The sequence below is a fragment of the Mustelus asterias genome, chromosome 7 (genome assembly GCF_964213995.1).
Source record: "Mustelus asterias chromosome 7, sMusAst1.hap1.1, whole genome shotgun sequence".
NCBI lineage: Eukaryota > Metazoa > Chordata > Chondrichthyes > Carcharhiniformes > Triakidae > Mustelus > Mustelus asterias.
Genome location: NC_135807.1, coordinates 18,610,625 through 18,630,191, shown reverse-complemented (window position 1 = coordinate 18,630,191; position 19,567 = coordinate 18,610,625). Strand labels below are relative to the sequence as shown.

The 19,567-nt window shown below is 45.8% G+C and overlaps 1 protein-coding gene across 5 annotated transcripts in view; it reads left to right on the top strand.

The window, feature by feature from the left end:
- LOC144495597 (receptor-type tyrosine-protein phosphatase mu-like) overlaps positions 1 to 19,567 on the top strand; it is an 896,407-nt gene that overhangs the window by 770,126 nt on the left and 106,714 nt on the right. For all 5 annotated transcript variants that reach the window (XM_078215746.1, XM_078215745.1, XM_078215744.1 and 2 more), the window contains one exon: positions 18,284 to 18,371. In XM_078215746.1, the coding sequence (XP_078071872.1) occupies positions 18,284 to 18,371 (88 nt within the window). The remainder of the gene's footprint in view (positions 1 to 18,283; positions 18,372 to 19,567) is intronic.

Below are 19,567 nucleotides of genomic sequence, written 5' to 3'. Positions count from 1 at the left end.
AAGATAGATGCAGGAGAAGAGATAAATTCTCACCATTGATGTTATCGAAATAACAGTCTTCCTGGCCGCGTGTGAGAGACAGGCTGGGATTTTCTGGTGGCATGTCCACTCCGACACCAGAAATTCCAACCCTAGGTCAACGGATTTTTAAAAGGTCCATCAAATTGTCCATCCGCTGCCCAAGGCCATTCCAATGGCGGGCAGGAGCCGAAACTTTACCGAATCGTTACCCACAAAGTGCAATTGCTGCATTGTGATGAATGGTATGGCGTTTATTCTGAGCTAGTGCATTTTTTTATTCATTCATGGGACGTAGGCATCGCTGGCTGACCAGCATTTATTGCCCATCCCTAGTTGCCCTTGAGAAGGTGGTGGTGAGCTGCCTTCCTGAATCGCTGCAGTCCATGTTCTGTGGGCTGTCCCACAATGCTGTTAGGGAGGGAATTCCAGGATTTTGACCCAGCGACTGCGAAGGAACAGCGATATATTTCCAAGTCAGGATGGTGAGTAACTTGGAGAAGAACTTGCAGGTGGTGGTGTTCCCATGTATCTGCTGCCCTTGTTCTCTTAGGTGGAAGTGGTCATGGGTTTGGAAGGTTCTGTCTAAGATTCTTTGGTGAATTGCTGCAATGCATCTTGTAGATAGTACACTGGATAAAAGCAAATTACTGCGGATGCTGGAATCTGAAACCAAAAGAGAAAATGCTGGAAAATCTCAGCAGGTCTGGCAGCATCTGCATGGAGAGAAAAGAGCTGACATTTCGAGTTCAGATGACTCTTTGTCAAAGCTTTGCTGCTACTGAGTGTCATGGTGGAGGGAATAGATGTTTGCGGATGTGGTGTCAATCAAGTGGGCTGCTTTGTCGTGGATGGTGTCAAGCTTCTTGAGTGTTGTTGGAGCTGTACCGATCCAGGCAAGTGGAGAGTGTTCCATCACAGTCCTGACTTGTGCCTTGTAGATGGTGGATAGGCTTTGGGGAGTCAGGGGGTGAGTTACTTGCCACAGTATTCCCAGCCTCTGACCTGCTCTTGTAGCTATTGTGTTTATGTGACAAGTCCAGTTGAGTTTCTGCTCAATGGTATGACTTACACTAATATTATGGCAACAAAAATGTAGACTGGTGGGTTGGAGTTATCGGGTTTCAGCTGCTTTGCTGTGCGTTGTAAAGATTTGTAAGCTTTTTCTACTGCAAAATCAAGAGTAAAAAGCTGCCTGTAAGTCAAAGGCAATTGTAAAATTGTGCAGTTGAACTGTTGACCCGGGATCCTTTGTGACTGCATCGAGGCAACAAAAGCTTTGTCTTTACATAGAACAAAAATGAATAGGTCTTAGTTGACATTATCTGTACTGTGAACCTTCCTTTGTACGTCTTCATTCTGAATGCGCTCCCTGTTATCTCCCAGTTTGTAATTGAGGAATTCACCAACATTTATTACCTTTGTCAAATGACCAGCCAACCAGAAAAATTAACCTATTCAGAGAATCCTGAATCATACAGTAGAGAAGAAGATCATTCCATCGATCATTCCTATGTTGCTTCTTTGAAAGAACTATCCAATTACTCCAATGTCCCGGCCCCCCATTGCCTGGAATGTGTTTAATCGCTGGCGATTTGATCTGCAGGACAACTTAATTAAGGTCAATCTTTGCCTATGATATCCATGGGCAGCAGAGTGACACAATAGTTAACATTGCTGCCTCACAGCGCCAGGGACCCAGGTTCAATTCCCAGCTTGGGTCACTGTCTGTGCGGAGTCTGCACGTTTTCCCTGAGTCTGCGCGGGTTTCCTCCGGGTGCTCCGGTTTCCTCCCACAGTCCGAAAGATATGCTGGTTAGATGCATTGGCCATGCTAAATTCTCCCTCAGTCTATCTGAACAGGCACCGGAGTGTAGTGACTAGGAGATTTTCACAGTAACTCCATTGCGGTGTTAATGAAAGCCTACTTATGACAATAATTTTAAAACAGATAATGGTCAGTACTTAGGGGTGGAAACTCTGAACTTTTCAGTTTCCCTCACCCTGAGACACTACCAACATCCCGAGGGTTACCATTGATCAGAAACATAAGGACCAGCCATCACTGTGTAATCTTTACATTCCAACATAGATTGAAAAGGTTACATCTAAAACTTAGTTGAGATATCTCCACCCTGTGAGAGAGCAGTAATATTATAAAAGTGTCTATTTGAAAAATCTGCACTTCCACTGACTGATTAAAGACAGTAAGAAGTTTAACAACACCAGGTTAAAGTCCAACAGGTTTATTTGGTAGCAAAAGCCACACAAGCTTTCGAGGCTCTGAGCCCCTTCCTCAGGTGAGTGGGAATTCTGTTCACAAACAGAACTTATAAAGACACAGACTCAATTTACATGAATAATGGTTGGAATGCGAATACTTACAACTAATCCAGTCTTTAAGAAACAAAACAGTCTTAAAGACTGGATTAGTTGTAAGTATTCGCATTCCAACCATTATTCATGTAAATTGAGTCTGTGTCTTTATAAGTTCTGTTTGTGAACAGAATTCCCACTCACCTGAGGAAGGGGCTCAGAGCCTCGAAAGCTTGTGTGGCTTTTGCTACCAAATAAACCTGTTGGACTTTAACCTGGTGTTGTTAAACTTCTTACTGTGTTTACCCCAGTCCAACGCCGGCATCTCCACATCATGATTAAAGACAGAGCAGCTCAATTAAGGTCAAGTTTGGAAGGCTTCTCTGATGCTTAATTTATACAAAGTCACAATCACTCAGTCCGCCTGTACCAGTGATTTTGCCCACAAGCCGTCTAGTTTAATCTCAACCTTGTGCTCGCACTTCCTAATGTTTAATCGTATCTAATGAAGTGATTTGCTGAGTTGATTAAAGTCTGAGGTTCCATCCTTGGCCTGTGCCCTTGGGACAATACTCCAGCTTTGATTTGATTTATTATTGTCACATGTATTAACATACAGTGAAAAGTATTGTTTCTTGTGCGCTATAAAGACAAAGCATACCGTTCATAGAGAAGGAAAGGAGAGAGTACAGAATGTTGTATTACAGTCATAGCTAGGGTGTAGAGAAAGATCAACTTAATGCAAGATAGGTTCATTCAAAAATCTGACAGCAGCAGGGAAGAAGCTGTTCTTGAGTCAGTTGGTACATGACCTCAAACTTTTGTATCTTTTTCCTGATGAAAGAAGGTGGAAGAGAGTATGTCCGGGGTGCGTGGGGTCTTGATTATGCTGGCTGCTTTGCCAAGGCAGTGGGAAGTGTAGACAGTGTCAATGGATGGGAGGCTGGTTTGAGTGATGGTCTGGGCTTCGTTCATGACTCTTCGTAGTTTCTTGCGCTCTTGAAGCAGCGAGTGCTGGTTTGGAGATGGGAGAAGAGTACTTTTACTCTTAGTTAATAGAGGGCAATATACATTGATAGACTGTTATGATATGGAGAACCACAAAAATCTGACAATGAATGTAATTTATTCAGGTCATTAATCAGGTAATTTACACAGGTCATCGGTGTGCGGATCCACAAGAGATGGGTGAGAGCCTAAATGAATATTTCTCATCGGTATTTACTGTTGAGAAAAGCATGGATGTTAGGGAACTTGGGGAAATAAATAGCTATGTCTTGAGGAGTGTACATATTACAGAGAAGGAGGTGCTGGAAGTCTGAAAGCGCATCAAGGTAGATAAATCCCCGGGACCTGATGAAGTATATCCCAGGACATTGTGAGTGTCTAGGGAGGAAATTGCGGGTCCCCTAGCCGAGATATTTGGATCATCAATAGTCACGGGTGAGGTGCCTGAAGATTGGAGAGTGGCAAATGTTCTGCCTTTGTTTAAAAAGGGCTGCAGGGAAAAGCCTGGGAACTACAGGCCAGTGAGCCTCACATCTGTGGTGGGTAAGTTGTTGGAAGGTATTTTGAGAGACAGGATCTACAGGCATTTAGAGAAGCAAGGACTGATTAGGGACAATCAGCATGGCTTTGTGAGTGGAAAATCATGTCTGACAAATTTGATTGAGTTTTTTGAAGGGGTAACCAAGAATGTAGATGAGGGCAGTGCAGTTGATGCTGTCTATGTGGACTTTAGCAAGGCCTTTGACAAGGTACCGCATGGTAGGTTGTTGCATAAGGTTAAACATCATCGGATCCAGGGTGAGGTATCTAAATGGATACAAAATTGGCTTCTTGACAGAAGCCAGAGGGTAGTTTTAGAGGGTTGTTTTTCAAACTGGAGGCCTGTGACCAGCAGTGTGCCTCAGGGATCAGTGCTGGATCCACTGTTATTTGTCATTTATGTTAATGATTTGGATGAGAATATAGGGGGCATGGTTAGTAAGTTTGCAGATGACACCAAGATTGGTGGCATAGTGGACAGTGAAGAAAGTTATCTCCAATTGCAATGGGATCTTGATCAATTGGGCCAGTGGGCTGACAAATGGCAAATGGAGTTTAATTTAGACAAATGCGAGGTGATGCATTTTGGTCAATTGAACCAGGGCAGGACTTACTCAGTTAATGGTAGGGCGTTGGGGAGAGTTACAGAACAAACAGATCCAGAGGTACATGTTTATAGCTCCTTGAAAGTGGAGTCACAGATGGACAGAGTGGTGAAGAAGGCATTCGGCATGCTTGGTTTCATCGGTCAGAACATTGAATACAGGAGTTGGAATGTCTTGTTGAAGTTGTACAAGACATTGATGAGTCCACACTTGGAATACTGTGTGCAGTTCTGGTCACCCTATTATAGAAAGGATATTATTAAACTAGAAAGAGTGAAGGAAAGATTTACTGGGATGCAACCAGGACTTGATGGTTTGAGTTGTAAGGAGAGGCTGGATAGACTGGGACTTTTTTCTCTGGAGCGTAGGAGGCTGAGGGGTGATCTGATAGAGATCTACAAAATAATGAGGGGCACAGATCAGCTAGATAGTCAATATCTTTTCCCAAAAGTAGGGGAGTCTAAAACTCGAGGGCATAGGTTTATGGTGAGAGGGGAGAGATACAAAACTGTCCAGAGGGGCAATTTTTTCACACAGAAGGTGGTGAGTGTCTGGAACAGGCTGCCAGAGGTAGTAGTAGAGGCGGGTACAATTTTGTCTTTTGAAAAGCATTTAAATAGTTACATGGATAAGAGGGGTATAGAGGGATATGGGCCAAATGCGGGCAATTGGGATTAGTTTAGGGGTTTTAAAAACAAAGAGCGGCATGGACAAGTTAAGCCGAAGGGCCTGTTTCCATGTTGTAAACCTCTGTGACTATGACTCTATTATGTAGGAGAGGTGGTGACATAGTGATATTGTCACTGGACTGGTAATCCAGAGACCCAGGGTAATGCTCTGGGGACGCGAGTTCAAACCCACCATGGCAGATGGTGAAATTGATTTTTGAGTGATTTGATTTGATTGATTATTGCCACATGTATTAGTAGACAGTGAAAAGTATTGATTCTTGCACTTTATACAGACAAAGCATACCGTTCATAGAGAAGGAACGGAGAGGGTGCAGAATGTAGTCATAGAGTCATTGAGGTTTACAACATGGAAACAGGCCCTTCGGCCCAACTTGTCCATGCCACCCTTTCTTTTTTTAAACCCCTAAGCTAATCATAATTGCCCGCATTTGGTCCATATCCCTCTATACCCATCGTACCCATGTAACTATCTAAATGCTTTTTAAAAGACAAAATTGTACCAGCCTCGACTACTACCCCAGGCAGCTTGTTCCGGACACTCACCACCCTCTGTGTGAAACAATTGCCCCTCTGGACACTTTTGTATCTCTCCCCTCTCACCTTAAACCTATGCCCTCTAGTTTTAGACTCCCCTACCTTTGGGAAAAGATATTGACTATCTAGCTGATCTGTGCCCCTCATTATTTTATAGACCTCATAAGGTCACCCCTCAGCCTCCTACGCTCCAGAGAAAAAAGTCCCAGTCTATCCAGCCTCTCCTTATAACTCAATCCATCAAGTCCCGGTAGCATCCTAGTAAATCTTTTCTGCACTCTTTCTAGTTTAATAATATCCTTTCTATAATAGGGTGACCAGAATTGCACACAGTATTTCAAGTGTGGCCTTACCAATGTCTTGTACAACTTCAACAAGACATTCCAACTCCTGTATTCAATGTTCTGACCGATGAAACCAAGCATGCCAAATGCCGCCTTCACTGCTCTGTCCACCTGTGACTTCACTTTCAAGGAGCTGTGAAACTGTATCCCTAGATCTCTTTGTTCTGTAACTCTCCCCAACACCCTACCATTAACTGAGTAAGTCCTGCCCTGGTTCAATCTACCAAAATGCATCACCTCACATTTGTCTAAATTAAACTCCATTTGATTTGATTTATTATTGTCACATGCATTAACATACAGTGAAAAGTATTGTTTCTTGCGCACTATATAGACAAAACATACTATTCATAGAAAAGGAAATGAGAGAGTGCAGAATGGAGTGTTACAGTCATAGCTAGGGTGTAGAGAAAGATCAACTTAATGCGAGATAGGTTCATTCAAAAGTCTGACAGCAGCAGGGAAGAAACTGTTCTTGAGTAGGAGTAACCTCAGACTTTTGTATCTTTTTCCTGATGGAAGAAGGTGGAAGAGAGAATGTCTGGGGTGCGTGGGGTCCTTGATTATGTTGGCTGCTTTGCCGAGGCAGTGGGAAGTGTGGACAGAGTCAATGGATGGGAGGCTGGTTTGCCTGATGGACTGGGCTACATTCACGATCCTTTGTAGTTTCTTGCGATCTTGGGCAGAACAGGAGCCATACCAAACAGTGAAAAAATTTGAATTCCATGAAAACAAAATCTGGAATTAGAAGTCTGATGCTGACCGTGAAAACACTGTCGATTATCGTAAAAACCCATCTGGTTCACTAATATTCTTCGGGGAAGAAAAACTGCTGTCCTTTCCCGGTTTGACCTACATGTGACTCCAGTGTGGTTGACTCTTAAATGTCTATTCAGGGATGGGCAGTAAATGCTGGCCCAGCCGGTGACGCCCACATTCCCTGAACGAATAAAAAGCAAAAAAAATGCGGCCAGCATACATGGAATCGACTCAAGTATTACCTTGACTCAGTCAGTGTCACCTTCGCCTGAGTCACAAGAGTGTGGGTCATGCTTTGCACATGCCAGAACTTAATGGCACTTGCAATAGGGCACTGAGGGACAGCTGCAGTGTTGGGGATGCATGCTTTCAGACTGAGCGTTCCAGCCTGCGCGCCTTCCTACTCCAGTTGACAAGTGGATGCTAAAGGTCGTGGTGTTATCTGAAGGAGAGCAGTGAGTTCCCTCGGCGCTGGGGAGAATGTTAATCCACCAGCAGATACAGATAAACACTTTGTTCATCCCATTGCAGGATGGCTGCCCACATAAGCAACCAACGAAATTCAAAATAATCCAGTAAATGTGAATGTTTTGGGCCGTACCAGAGGAACAAATGAGGCCTTATACAGTATTCTTTCTTTCTGTATCATTGAATCTACATTCAGAACCATTCACTGTGCCTCTTTGTTCGCTCGATCCATCTTATTTATTTCTGAAGATAATTAAATATTGTAGTTGAATCAAAAGACTGAGAGATCGGCTAAGACTATATCCTGCAGCAATCCAGCTGAATCTCGTGCTATTGAGTAATAAGCTGAGATCTGAAATGATTTGTATCTAATAAACATTCCAATGAAGCATGTTTTACCACTCTTGAGTCTCTCACAGGCTGTAATTAACTCTGAAATTTTGCAGTTTTAATCTTGTAAACATTAGACTTCACCGAAGGAAGGAAAACAGAAACAGTTGTTGCTTCAGGAGCTTCATTTTTTTATCTTGTAAGCCTCACTGACTAAATCATAGCCTGAGGCACGATAATTAACTGTCACGGGGTGAGGGTGAGGTAGCGAAGAAAATTTAATTATCACTGAACTCCGCACACCTCATGCCAGGGTCTAGAATACACCTGAACCCATGGAATTTGCAGCTTTGTCGCTATGTTAGGGATTTGAAAATATCTTGGACGCATTGAATCCCTACAGTGCAGAAAGAGGCCAGTCGACCCATGGAGTCTGCATTGGCTCCCAATCAGAACATCCCACCCACCATACCTGTCGCCCTATGCGTCTATTATGGCCAATCCACCTAACTTGCACATCTTCGGACTGTGGGAAGAAACTCTGCAAACACTCTCATCGTAGATCCCTCTTTGAACTTAGGGTCTACCCTGGATTTCAAAGGCCTTGTGTTCAATCTTTCATGTGGAACTTTGTCTAAAGTATCCTTACAGTGCAAATAATTTGCATAATCGTGCTGGTTAGGTGGATTGGCTATGCTAAATTCTCCCTCAGTGTACCCGGACAGGTGCCAGATTGTGGCGACTAGGGGATTTTCACAGTAACTTCATTGCAGTGTTAATGTAAGCCGACTTGTGACACTAATAAATAAGCTTAAACTTTAGATTCCCGCCATCTGCATTCTAGAATGGCTACAGCACAGAAAGAGGCCAATCCATCTGTCATGCCCAACTACAGAATGAAATCAAACTGATTTAAAATTTATTTATTAGTGTCACAAGTAAGGCTCACATTAACACTGCAATGAAGTTATTGTGAAAATCCCCCAGTCGCCATACTCCCGGCGCCTGTTCGGGTACACTGAGGGAGAATTTAGCATGGCCAATACACTTAACCAGCACGTCTTTCGGACTGTGAGGAAACCGGAGCACCCGGAGGAAACCCACGCAGACACGGGGGAACGTGCAGGCTTCGCACAGAGAGTGACCCAAGGCAGGAATCAAACCCGGGTCCCTGGCGCTGTGAGGCAGCAGTGCTAAGCAGTGTGCCACCGTGCCACCGTGCCACCACAAAGTGGTGAAGGAGGCCAATCCATCTGTCATGCCCAACCACAGAATGAAATCAAAATGATGAGGATAATGTTAAACTGGTGGATGTCAATGTTGACACTTTCCGAGTTGAGCACATGAAGTAATCATCAGGAACTTTCCAGATCAAATAATAATGTAGCCACATGTAGGAGAAAGGTCCAATTGAATCCAAATCTCAGAAGAATGCTTTACTATACTGGGTCAGTGTGAAGTGCCAACAGTAGCCATTCTGGCCTTCTCTATGTGGGAATTGTGCTCAGATTATGTTGTTGAATTTTGCGAGGTGGAAGAGAATGAAAAGGAGGAATGTTGAAGGGATAGTGTTATAACTTTCCACTACAGTTAAATAACCTCTTTCAAAGCAGAGAGGAGAGTCTTTGCCGGTCCCAAAGCCAGACAATTCTGCCTGAGGTCGATGGACCTTTGCATGGTCTGCCCCCCGCTGTCCACAATGATTCCCGTGGTGGGCAGGACGGGAACATTTCCCCCCAAAGTTTAAGGGGGGACATGATGGCCTCGTGGTATAATGGCTCGACTATTAATCCAGAAACTCAGCTCATGCTCTGAGAACCTGGTATCATATCCTGCCATCATTCATTAATCATAGAATCTACAATGCAGAAGGAGGCCATTTGGCCCATCGAGCCTGCACCGACAACAATCTTCCCTCTGTCCTGTCCTATCCCCATAACCCCACATATCTACCCTCCTAATCCCTCGGACATTAAGGGGCAATTTAGCATGGCCAATCAATCTAACCCACACATGTTTGGACTGTGGGAGGAAACTGGAGCACCCAGTGGAAACCCACGCAGACAGGGGGAGAATGCGCAAACTCACACAGACAGTGACCCGAGGCCGGAATTGAACCCGGGTCCCTGGAGCTGTGAGGCAGCGGTGCTAAACACTGTGCCACCGTGCCACATTTAGGGAAGGAATGTTCTTTAGGGAAGGAGATTTGCCGTCCTTACCTGGTCTGGCCTGTATGTGACTCCAGAGCCACAGCAATGCAGTTGACTCTGAAGTGCCCTCCAAGGGTAACTAAGGATGGGCAATAAATGCTGCCCAGCCAGTGATGCCCATGTCCCACGAATGAATTAAATAAAAGAGGAATGGCAGTTCGGAGAACTACAGACCATGGTGTTGACGTAGAGAGTCAATCTGTGGAGAAATAGGGTGAGTGGGGGGGATTTATATAAAATCTCAAAGATAAAGCGAACCAGGGCTATTATTTAGAAGTAAATCCAGCTGCTTGGAGCAGACAAGGTGTATTAAATAAGTGCATGCTTCCACTTGATAGAATGACTATTGCAATGTGATTGGAGCTGAAAAGCTCTGGTTTTATGAGTCCCTTAGTGCCATAAGTCACTGTCAAGTTTCTGCTCCAAAAGTGAAACTCACTGGATGAGGGATCGGGGAAGCAGATTCCAATCTCATCGTTAACGATGCAAAAAAAGGATGATACGCAGTTCGGAAAGCGTTAATAACATCTTTGGAAAGAAATGTTTGTACTTTTGCAGTAATTTAAGATGGCAAAATATGTTCCCCCGGTTCACTACAAGGAGACCCTAAATTATTTGTGAAAAATGTAAGATATTCAAGGATCTCTGACTAGGACTTTGACAGTTCAATACTGAGGGACAGAAGATAAAAGCAGAATCTGGTATAATCAGTCCTGATTTGTTTAGTATTAAATCAATGTAATTAGAATTAATTACCAGAATTTGCTACACAGGCTCTTCTGGGGCTGAAATGAATATTCACTTTGTGCAAAGCACGGTCTTAAGCCTGGGTGTAGCCTGAGGGCTTTCTGTTCATCGTGTAGTTTGTTGAAAGGCTAAATCATATGGAGCCATCACAACACCTTTATGAATATAGTGGAAACTTTGATCAGGTTCAGCCACAGGCAAGTTCCAATTCTGTAGCTCCATCTATAGACCAAAGCAATAAGGCATGGATACATTTCATTTTCAATTTTACTGTAAAACAGGCTTTTCTGCATTGCAGATTAACTCGGGGGTATATCAAACTCGAACAGGAGGAACTGACAAATGGTCGGGGAATTTTAAATGTCATTGTGCTCTGTCCAAAACCAATAATGAGTTTGTTTATTAGTGTCACAAGTAAACTTGCATTAACACTGCAATGAAGTTACTGTGAAATTCCCCTAGTCGCCACACTCCGGCGCCTGTTCGGGTACACTGAGGGAGAATTTTGCATGGCCAATGCGCCTAACCAGCACGTCTTTCGGACTGTGGGAGGAAACCGGGGCACCCGGAGGAAACCCATGCAGACACGGGGAGAATGCACAGACTCCGCACAGACAGTGACCCCAAGCTGGGAATCGAACCCAGGCCCCTGGCACTGTGAAGCAGCAATGCTAACCACTGTGCCACCGTGCCGCCCTAATAAGAAGCAGGTGATTGCGCGAGAGAGGGTGCAGAGGAGATTCAGCAGGACGTTGCCTGGGCTGGAGTGTTTGAGCTATGAAGAGAGTCTGGTTAGGCTGGGGTTGTTTTCCTTGGAGCAGAGAAGGCTGAGGGGATCCCATTTGAGGTGTACAAAATTGGAACATAGATAGCGAAGATAGGAAGAAACATTTCCCTTTAGTAGACGGATTAATAACCAAGGGACATAGATTTTAAGATAAAGGGACAGGAGATTCATAGCCAACTTAAGGGAAACCTTTTTCACTCAGAGGGTGACGGGAATCTGGAACTCGCTGCCTGAAAGGGTGGTCGAGGCGGGAACCCTCACAACACAGACATGGCTACGGAGAAAATGCTGGAAAATGGAATTAGGATAGGGAGGTGCTTGATGGCCAGCGCAGATATGATGGGCCAAAGGGCCTCTTGCTATGCTGTAAAATTATGAATTGCACTTGTGCTTTTCTTGATTTTTTAAACTGGTTCAAGATTTAATTCACATGGATTAGGGAGAAACTCAGTTAATGTTCTGGGGTCCTGGGTTCAAAACCCGCCACGGCAGATGGTAGAGCTTGAATTTAATAAATATACCTGCAATCAAGGATCTTCTGATGAACATGAAACCATTACCAATTGTTAGAAAAACCCATGGTTCACTAATATCCTTTAGGGAAGGAAATCTGCTGTCCTTACCTGGTCTGGCCTGCATGTGACCCCAGAGCCACAGCAATGTGGTTGATTCTCAACTGCCCTCAGGCAACTAGGGATGGGCAATAAATGTTGGCCTGCAATGCCATGTCCCATGAATGAATAAAAAAAAGGCCCCGTGCAGGGATCAAGCCCCGTGTAGGGCACAGGCATCGTGTAGGGATCAGGCCCTGTGCAGGGTTCAGGCCCCATGCAGGGTTCAGGTCCCATGCAGGGTTCAGGACCCGCGCTGGGTTCAGGCCCCATGTAGGGTTCAGGCCTTGCACTGGGTTCAGGCCCCATTCAGGGTTCAGGCCCCATGAAGGGACCAGGCCCCGTGCAGGGACCAGGCCCCGCGCAGGGACCAGGCACTGTGCAGGGACCGGGCCCCATGCAGGGACCGGGCCTGCGCAGGGATCAGGCCCCGCACAGGGACCAGGCCCCGTGCAGGGGTCAGGCCCCGTGCAGGGATCAGGCCCCATGCAGGAACCAGGCCCTATACAGGGATCCGGTCCTGCATCAGGCCCCACGCGGGGACCAGACCCCACGCAGGGATCAGGCCCCGTGCAGGGATCAGGCCCAGCGGAGGGATCAGGCCCCACGCAGGGATCAGGCCCCGTGCAGGGACCAGGCCCCGTGCAGGGATCAGGCCCTGTGCAGGGATCAGGCCCTGTGCAGGGATCAGGCCCCGTGCAGGGATCAGGCCCCATGCAGGAACCAGGCCCTATACAGGGATCCGGTCCTGCATCAGGCCCCACGCGGGGACCAGACCCCACGCAGGGATCAGGCCCCGTGCAGGGATCAGGCCCAGCGGAGGGATCAGGCCCTGTGCAGGGATCAGGCCCCGTGCAGGGACCAGGCCCCGTGCAGGGATCAGGCCCCGTGCAGGGACCAGGCCCCGTGCAGGGATCAGGCCCTGTGCAGGGATCAGGCCCTGTGCAGGGATCAGGCCATGCCCCCAGTTTTGGGATCCTGCCGATTTTGCCAGCCTAGGGAAGCTGTTCAGCTGCAGGCAGGCACTCTGTAGGTGAGTTTCTAAAAGAGTTTTTCAAATCAAAAGTATTTAAATTCACAAAGAAACTGACTTCTCAGCCGTGCACTAATGAAGTCTTTAAATGGGTCAGAATGGATTTTGAAGTCACTTTCAAGCAGGCTTATTAAACCCATTTATTTTGGAGATCGGTCCAGTTTCAGTTCTATTAATAAGACTACACCGGTTTACCACTCTGAAATACGTTTGAATGGGAAGCAGAACATGAAACTATTATCCTGTCGGTTTGCGCTGGTCATGGGAAATGTTCCGTTTGTGATTAATCAATCAATGTTAGTGGAAATGTGAAGCGTCAACATAATCTCATTTCAGGCACATTCCGCTTGCTATTTCCTCATGAAGTGAAAGTCAGACACTTTTTATTTGTATGATTCATTATTTATCATCTTACCAAAAAATTCCAACTGGGCTCCAAAGACCAATACTCATAATTTCCTCGTTGGGTAATCTAGAACCAGGGGACACAGTTTCAAAGTTGCGGGGCGTCTCCCATTTAAGACGAAGATGAGGACAGGCGGTTTTGAGAAGGGCGGCACGGTGGCACAGTGGTTAGCACTGCTGCCTCACAGCACCAGGGAACCGGGTTCGATTCCCGGCTTGGGCCACTATCTGTGCAGAGTCTGCACGTGCTCCCCGTGTCTGTGTAGGTTTCCTCCGGGTGCTCCAGTTTCCTCCCACAGTCTGAAAGACTTGCTGGTTAGGTGCATTGACCCGAACAGGCGCTGGAGTGTGGCGACTCGGGGAATTTCACAGTAACTTCGTTGCAATATTAATGTAAGCCTTAATTGTGACTAATAAATAAACTTTATGGGGGAATTTCTTCTCTCAGAGGGTCGCTCGTGTCTGGAATTCTCTTCCGCAGGGAGCAGCGGAGGCATTGCATTTTGCCAGATTTTTTGGATTGACAAGTGGGGGGGTGTCAAGGGGACAGACGCTATAGTGGAGTTAAAGCCACCTCAGATCAGCCATGATCTTACTAAATGACAGAGCAGGCTTGAGGGCCTGAATGACTGGCGCTCCTGCTCCTATTCCTTATGTTCTTATGAAGATCAGTATTGTAACATCTGGACAGCTGGTTCTGCAACACATATTTCTTTCCTGATAATTCACTATCTTCAATATCTATTACACTTGTGCGATCTTTCCGAACCACACTGCTTGTACTGTGTGAGTTCAATAAGAAAGTACACAGAATGAATAAGGACAGGGTGAAATTGGCTGGAACTCAACATCCATGCATATACCATGAAGAGCTGGACTGTTGGCCAACTGGAATTAGAAGCATTACAGTGGGATTATCACCCCATCCCCCACCAAGGCAGCAAGGGCAACAGAGGTGGCTCACCATTGGCTGGTATCTTCCAATCCTGCCAATGACTATGGCATTATGTGTGGTTCACCCACCATTGGAGGGGTGGGGGAAGCGGAGGGTCATCTTAGGTGGGACCAGAAGATCCCGCTGGCGAGAAGGGCTTGAAAATCCCACCTGTAACTTTTGCCCAGTTTTCTTCCTTTGCCTCCTTTCTTGTAGATTTTAACTCCAGGTGTCCTCCAATACCTTTTCCAAGGCACCGTTATTCATGTCTGAGCTTTGGCAGCAAGTTATCACTCTGATGCTTGGCCGTGATAGAGCTTCATCATTGAGCCTGATCCTCCTCTAATCCTCACATGGGTATTTTCACCGGTGGCCATTTGATAGCAATCAGGGCCAGAGAATCAGTCTGACTTAACCTCGTCCAGGTACACTGGGACTAACTACAATTGCTAAGAGGGTGACCCAAGCCAGGAATCGAACCCGGGTCCCTGGCGCTGTGAGGCAGCAGTGCTAACCACGGTGCCACTTCTGCTCCTATTCTTGTGGCCTTATGGACTAATTTGAAACTGACTCCGAATATCTAAAATGTTTACTGCTTAACTGCACATTTCCAACTTTTAAAATATATCCCCGCACCCCCCCATCAACCTAATCAACTGCACTGTGTAGTAACCACTCCTCCCTTCACATCAGGGCGACACACTGGCACAGTGGTTAGCACTGCTGCCTCACAGCACCAGGGACCCGGGTTCAATTCTGGCCTCGGGTCACTGTCTGTGTGGAGTTTGCACATTCTCCCCATGTCTGCGTGGGTTTCCTCCGGGTGCTCCGGTTTCCTCCCACAGTCCAAAGATATGAGGGTCAGGTTGATTGGCCATGCTAAATTGCCCCTTCGTGTCAGGGAGATTAGCAGGGTAAGTATGTGGGGTCAAGGGGATAGAGCCTGGGTGGGATTGTGGTCGGCGCAGACTCGATAAGCCGAATGGCCTCCTGTAGGATTTCATTGATGAGGTTGCACATCAAGCAAAAGGGAAACAAACTGTCGACAAATGATGCTGAAAGAGCATGTTTCACGTACAAATACCACACATTCCAAAGGAGAAATAAAACCATTTCATGCTTGAACAGCCTGTCAGCTTATGAAAGGCTCCCTCAGGAACCAACACATTTCTATAAACCTCAGTCACAAATATTTGACTCCAATGATGTATTATATGTTGTAAATTTAAGACGTTTGCATTGGTTCAGCAACTGTTTTCAACCCGCAGTTTGGTGAACTTTCCAGATGCAACATTTAATTCACTGAGCTCAGATCTCCAGTGACATGTCCAGCAATCCAATTCCCTTTCGAATACCTCGATCGAACCTGTCTCCACCAGCGGGGTGGGTGCTGACATCTTTAGGCTTTGGAATATCCCCAAGGTTTAATCCTTCTTTTTGGCGTATCAGCTGGGACGTTAGGATGGCTGCAACTGGACTGAAGAACCACGTTAAATATAAAAGAGGCAATAGTTTAAAATGGGCATTAGCCACGTTAAGTCCTCTGAGAATTTTAACATGTTTCAACGAGATCATGAAACTACAAAGGGTCATGAACGAAACCCAGTCCATCAATCAATCCGGCGGCACGGTGGCACAGCGGTTAGCACTGCTGCCTCACAACGCCAGGGACCTGGGTTCGATTCCTGGCTTGGGTCACCGCCTGTGCAGAGTTTGCATGTTCTCCCCGTGTCTGCGTGGGTTTCCTCTACGTGCTCCGGTTTCCTCCCATAGTCTGAAAGACGTGCTGGTTAGGTGCATTGACCCGAACAGGCGCCTGAGTGTGGCGACTAGGGGAATTTCACATTAACTTCATTGCAATGTTAATGTCAGCCTACTTGTGACTAATAAATAAACTAAACAAACCAGCCTCACATCCATTGACTGTGTCTACGCTTCCTGCTGCCTCGGAAAAGCAGCCAGCATAATCAAGACCCCACGCACCCGATATATTCTCTTCCAACTTGTTCTGTTGGGAAAAAGAGCCAAAAGTCTGAGGTCACGTACCAACCGACTCAAAAATAAATTCTTCCCTGCTGCCATTAGACCTTTGAACGGACCTACCTTATATTAAGTTGATCTTTCTCTACACACTAGCTATGACTGTAACACTACATTCTGCACCCTCTCCTTTCCTTCTCCCCTATTACTCGTGTACGGTATGCTTTGTCTATTTAGAGCGCAAGAAACAATATATACTGGATACTAATAGATGTGACAATAATAAATCAAATCAAATGAAATCATGACCTAAACTGGGTGTGTAAAAAAGCATGAGCAGTGTGGCAATTCTCTTCTCTTGTAGCACATGTAAATTCAGACTTATAGGGCTTTCCGACATATTTAACTTTCACTTTAAATTTATAGAAAACAATGTCCATAACAGAACATAACTGCCATCACAATCAACACTGAGGTCACGAACGGCAACTTTCAGAGTAGAGGAGTGAGTTACCAGGTTTAACCTTGACATGAAGTCAAATTTATTTTTGTAATTCTTTATGCGGCACGGTGACACAGTGGTTAGCACTGCTGCCTCACAGAGTCAGGAACCGTGGTTCGATTCCGGCCTTGGGTGGCTGTCTGCATGAAGTTTGCACATTCTCCCCATGTCTGCGTGGGTTTCCTTTGGGTGCTCCGGTTTCCTCCCATAGTCCTAAGATGTGCAGGTTAGGTGGTTTGGCCATGCCAAATTGCTCTGTAGTGTCCCAAGATGTGTAGGTTAGGGGGATTAGCAGGGTGTATACGTGGGGTTACGGGGATAGGGCCAGGGTAAGATGCTGTGTCGGAGAGTCGGTGCTGACTCAATGGGCCGAATGTCCTCCTTCTGCATGGTAGGGATTCTATAAAGGATTCTATACACCCTACTGGAGCACATTACCTCTATGGTGACCGTATTGAGAGACCAATTAATAAAGCGTACACTATCCTAGGTATTATTAATAATTGAACTGTGTGATACACTAGTCAGGCCTCATCTGGAGTACTGCATCCAGTCTTGGTTGCCATGCTTGAGGAAGGATGCAAAGGCATTGGAGAGCCTAAATAGGAGATTCACAAAATTAATTCCAAGGATAAACTACTATATTTATGAGGATAGATTGGAGAGGTTGGAACTGTTTTCCTTGGAGAAAAGAAGGCTGAGGTGAGACTTAAGTTTATTTATTAGTGTCATGAGCAGGCTTACATTAACACTGCAATGAAGTTATTGTGAAAATCCCATAGTCGCCACACTCCGGCGCCTGTTCGGGTGCACTGAGGGAGAATTTAGCATGGCCAACGCATCTAACCGGCACGTCTCTTGGACTGTGGGAGGAAACCGGAGCATCCAGAGGAAACCCACGCAGACACGGGGAGAACATGCAAACTCCGCACAGACAGTGACCCAAGCTGGGAATTGAACCCAGGTCCTTGGCGCTGTGAGGCAGCAATGCTAACCACTGTGCCGCCATGCCGCCCCACTTGATAGAGGTATTCAAGATCCTGAGGGGTATGGACAGGGTAAGTAGTGAGAAACTGCTCCCACTCAAGGGAGCATCAGGAACTAGAGGCCACATTCAAAATAATGGGCAAAAGGAGTAGAAGTGATGTGAGGAGAATGGTTGGTATCTGGAGTGAACTTCCCAAGAGGGTGTTGGAGGCAGGTTCGATCGAGGTATTCAAAAGGGAATTGGATTGCTATCTGAATAGAAAGAATGTGTAAGGTTACTGGGAAAAGGCAGTGGAGTGAGACTAGGTGAAATGTTCTTTCGGAGAGCCAGTACAGACTCGATAGGCCAAATGGCCTCCTTCTGCACTGCAAAGATTCTGTGCAATCTGTCTTCTCTCGCCTACCCGACTTATAATCAACTGTCCTTTGTGAGTATTGTTAATTGTTACACACGCTACATTTATTTGTTCCAGAGCTTTTATGAAGGACAGTCTGCCCCATGGGATTCTGCCAAGAAAGATGAAAACAGGATGAAGAACAGATATGGGAATATCATTGCTTGTGAGTACTGCTCCTCTTGGAAAATGATGCCAACGCTAGTTCAAAGTTGCCTTATTTTATGAAAACATTATTTTATGAAATGAATACATGGCTGTATCTTTGCTGAGTGATGTGAATTCACACCGCTGCTCACTTAATGCTTACATGATCACTCTTCTCTTTTGCTTCACCATTTTCTATAGATGCCGGGGGGGTCTGTTTTTTTAAAATTCATTTGTGGGACATGGGCATCGCTGGCTGGCCAGCATTTATTACCCATCCCTAGTTGCCCTTGGGGGGCAGTGGAGAGTCAACCACATTGCTGTGGCTCTGGAGTCACATGCAGGCCAGACCAGGTAAGGACGGCAGATTTCCTTCCCTCAAGGATATTAGTGAACCAGATAGTTTTTTTTTCGACAATCGTTTCATGGTCATCAGTAGATTCTTAATTCCAGATTTTTTTTTTGTATTCAATTCAAATTCCACCATCTACCATGGCGGGATTTGACCCCAGGTCCCCAGAACATTAGCGGAATTTCTGGATTAATAGTCTATACGATGTTGTGGCCATTACGGAGATGTGGGTAGAACAAGGACAGGAATGGTTGTTGGACGTTCCGGGGTATAGATGTTTCACTAAGTGTAGGGAAGCTGGCAAAAGAGGTGGAGGAGTGGCATTGTTAATCAAGGATAGTTTAACGGCTGCGGAAAGGCACTTCGAGGGGAATCTGCACACTGAGGTAATATGGGCTGAGGTTAGAAATAGGAAAGGAGCGGTCACGTTGTTAGGAGTTTACTATAGGCCCCCAAATAGTAATAGAGATGTGGAGGAAGAAATTGCTAAGCAGATTATGGATATGTGTAGGGGTCACAGGGTAGTTGTCATGGGGGACTTTAACTTTCCAAATATTGATTGGAACCTTTGTAGGTCAAATAGTTTGGATGGGGCAGTTTTTGTGCAGTGTGTGCAGGAGGGTTTCCTGACACAATATGTGGATAGGCCGACAAGAGGTGAGGCCACATTGGATTTGGTACTGGGAAATGAACCGGGCCAAGTGTTAGATTTGGTTGTGGGAGAGCACTTTGGAGATAGTGACCACAATTCGGTGTCTTTTGTTATTGCAATGGAGAGGGATAGGGCCGTACGGCAGGGCAAGGTTTACAATTGGGGGAGAGGTAATTATGATGAGATTAGGCAAGAATTAGGGGGCATAAGT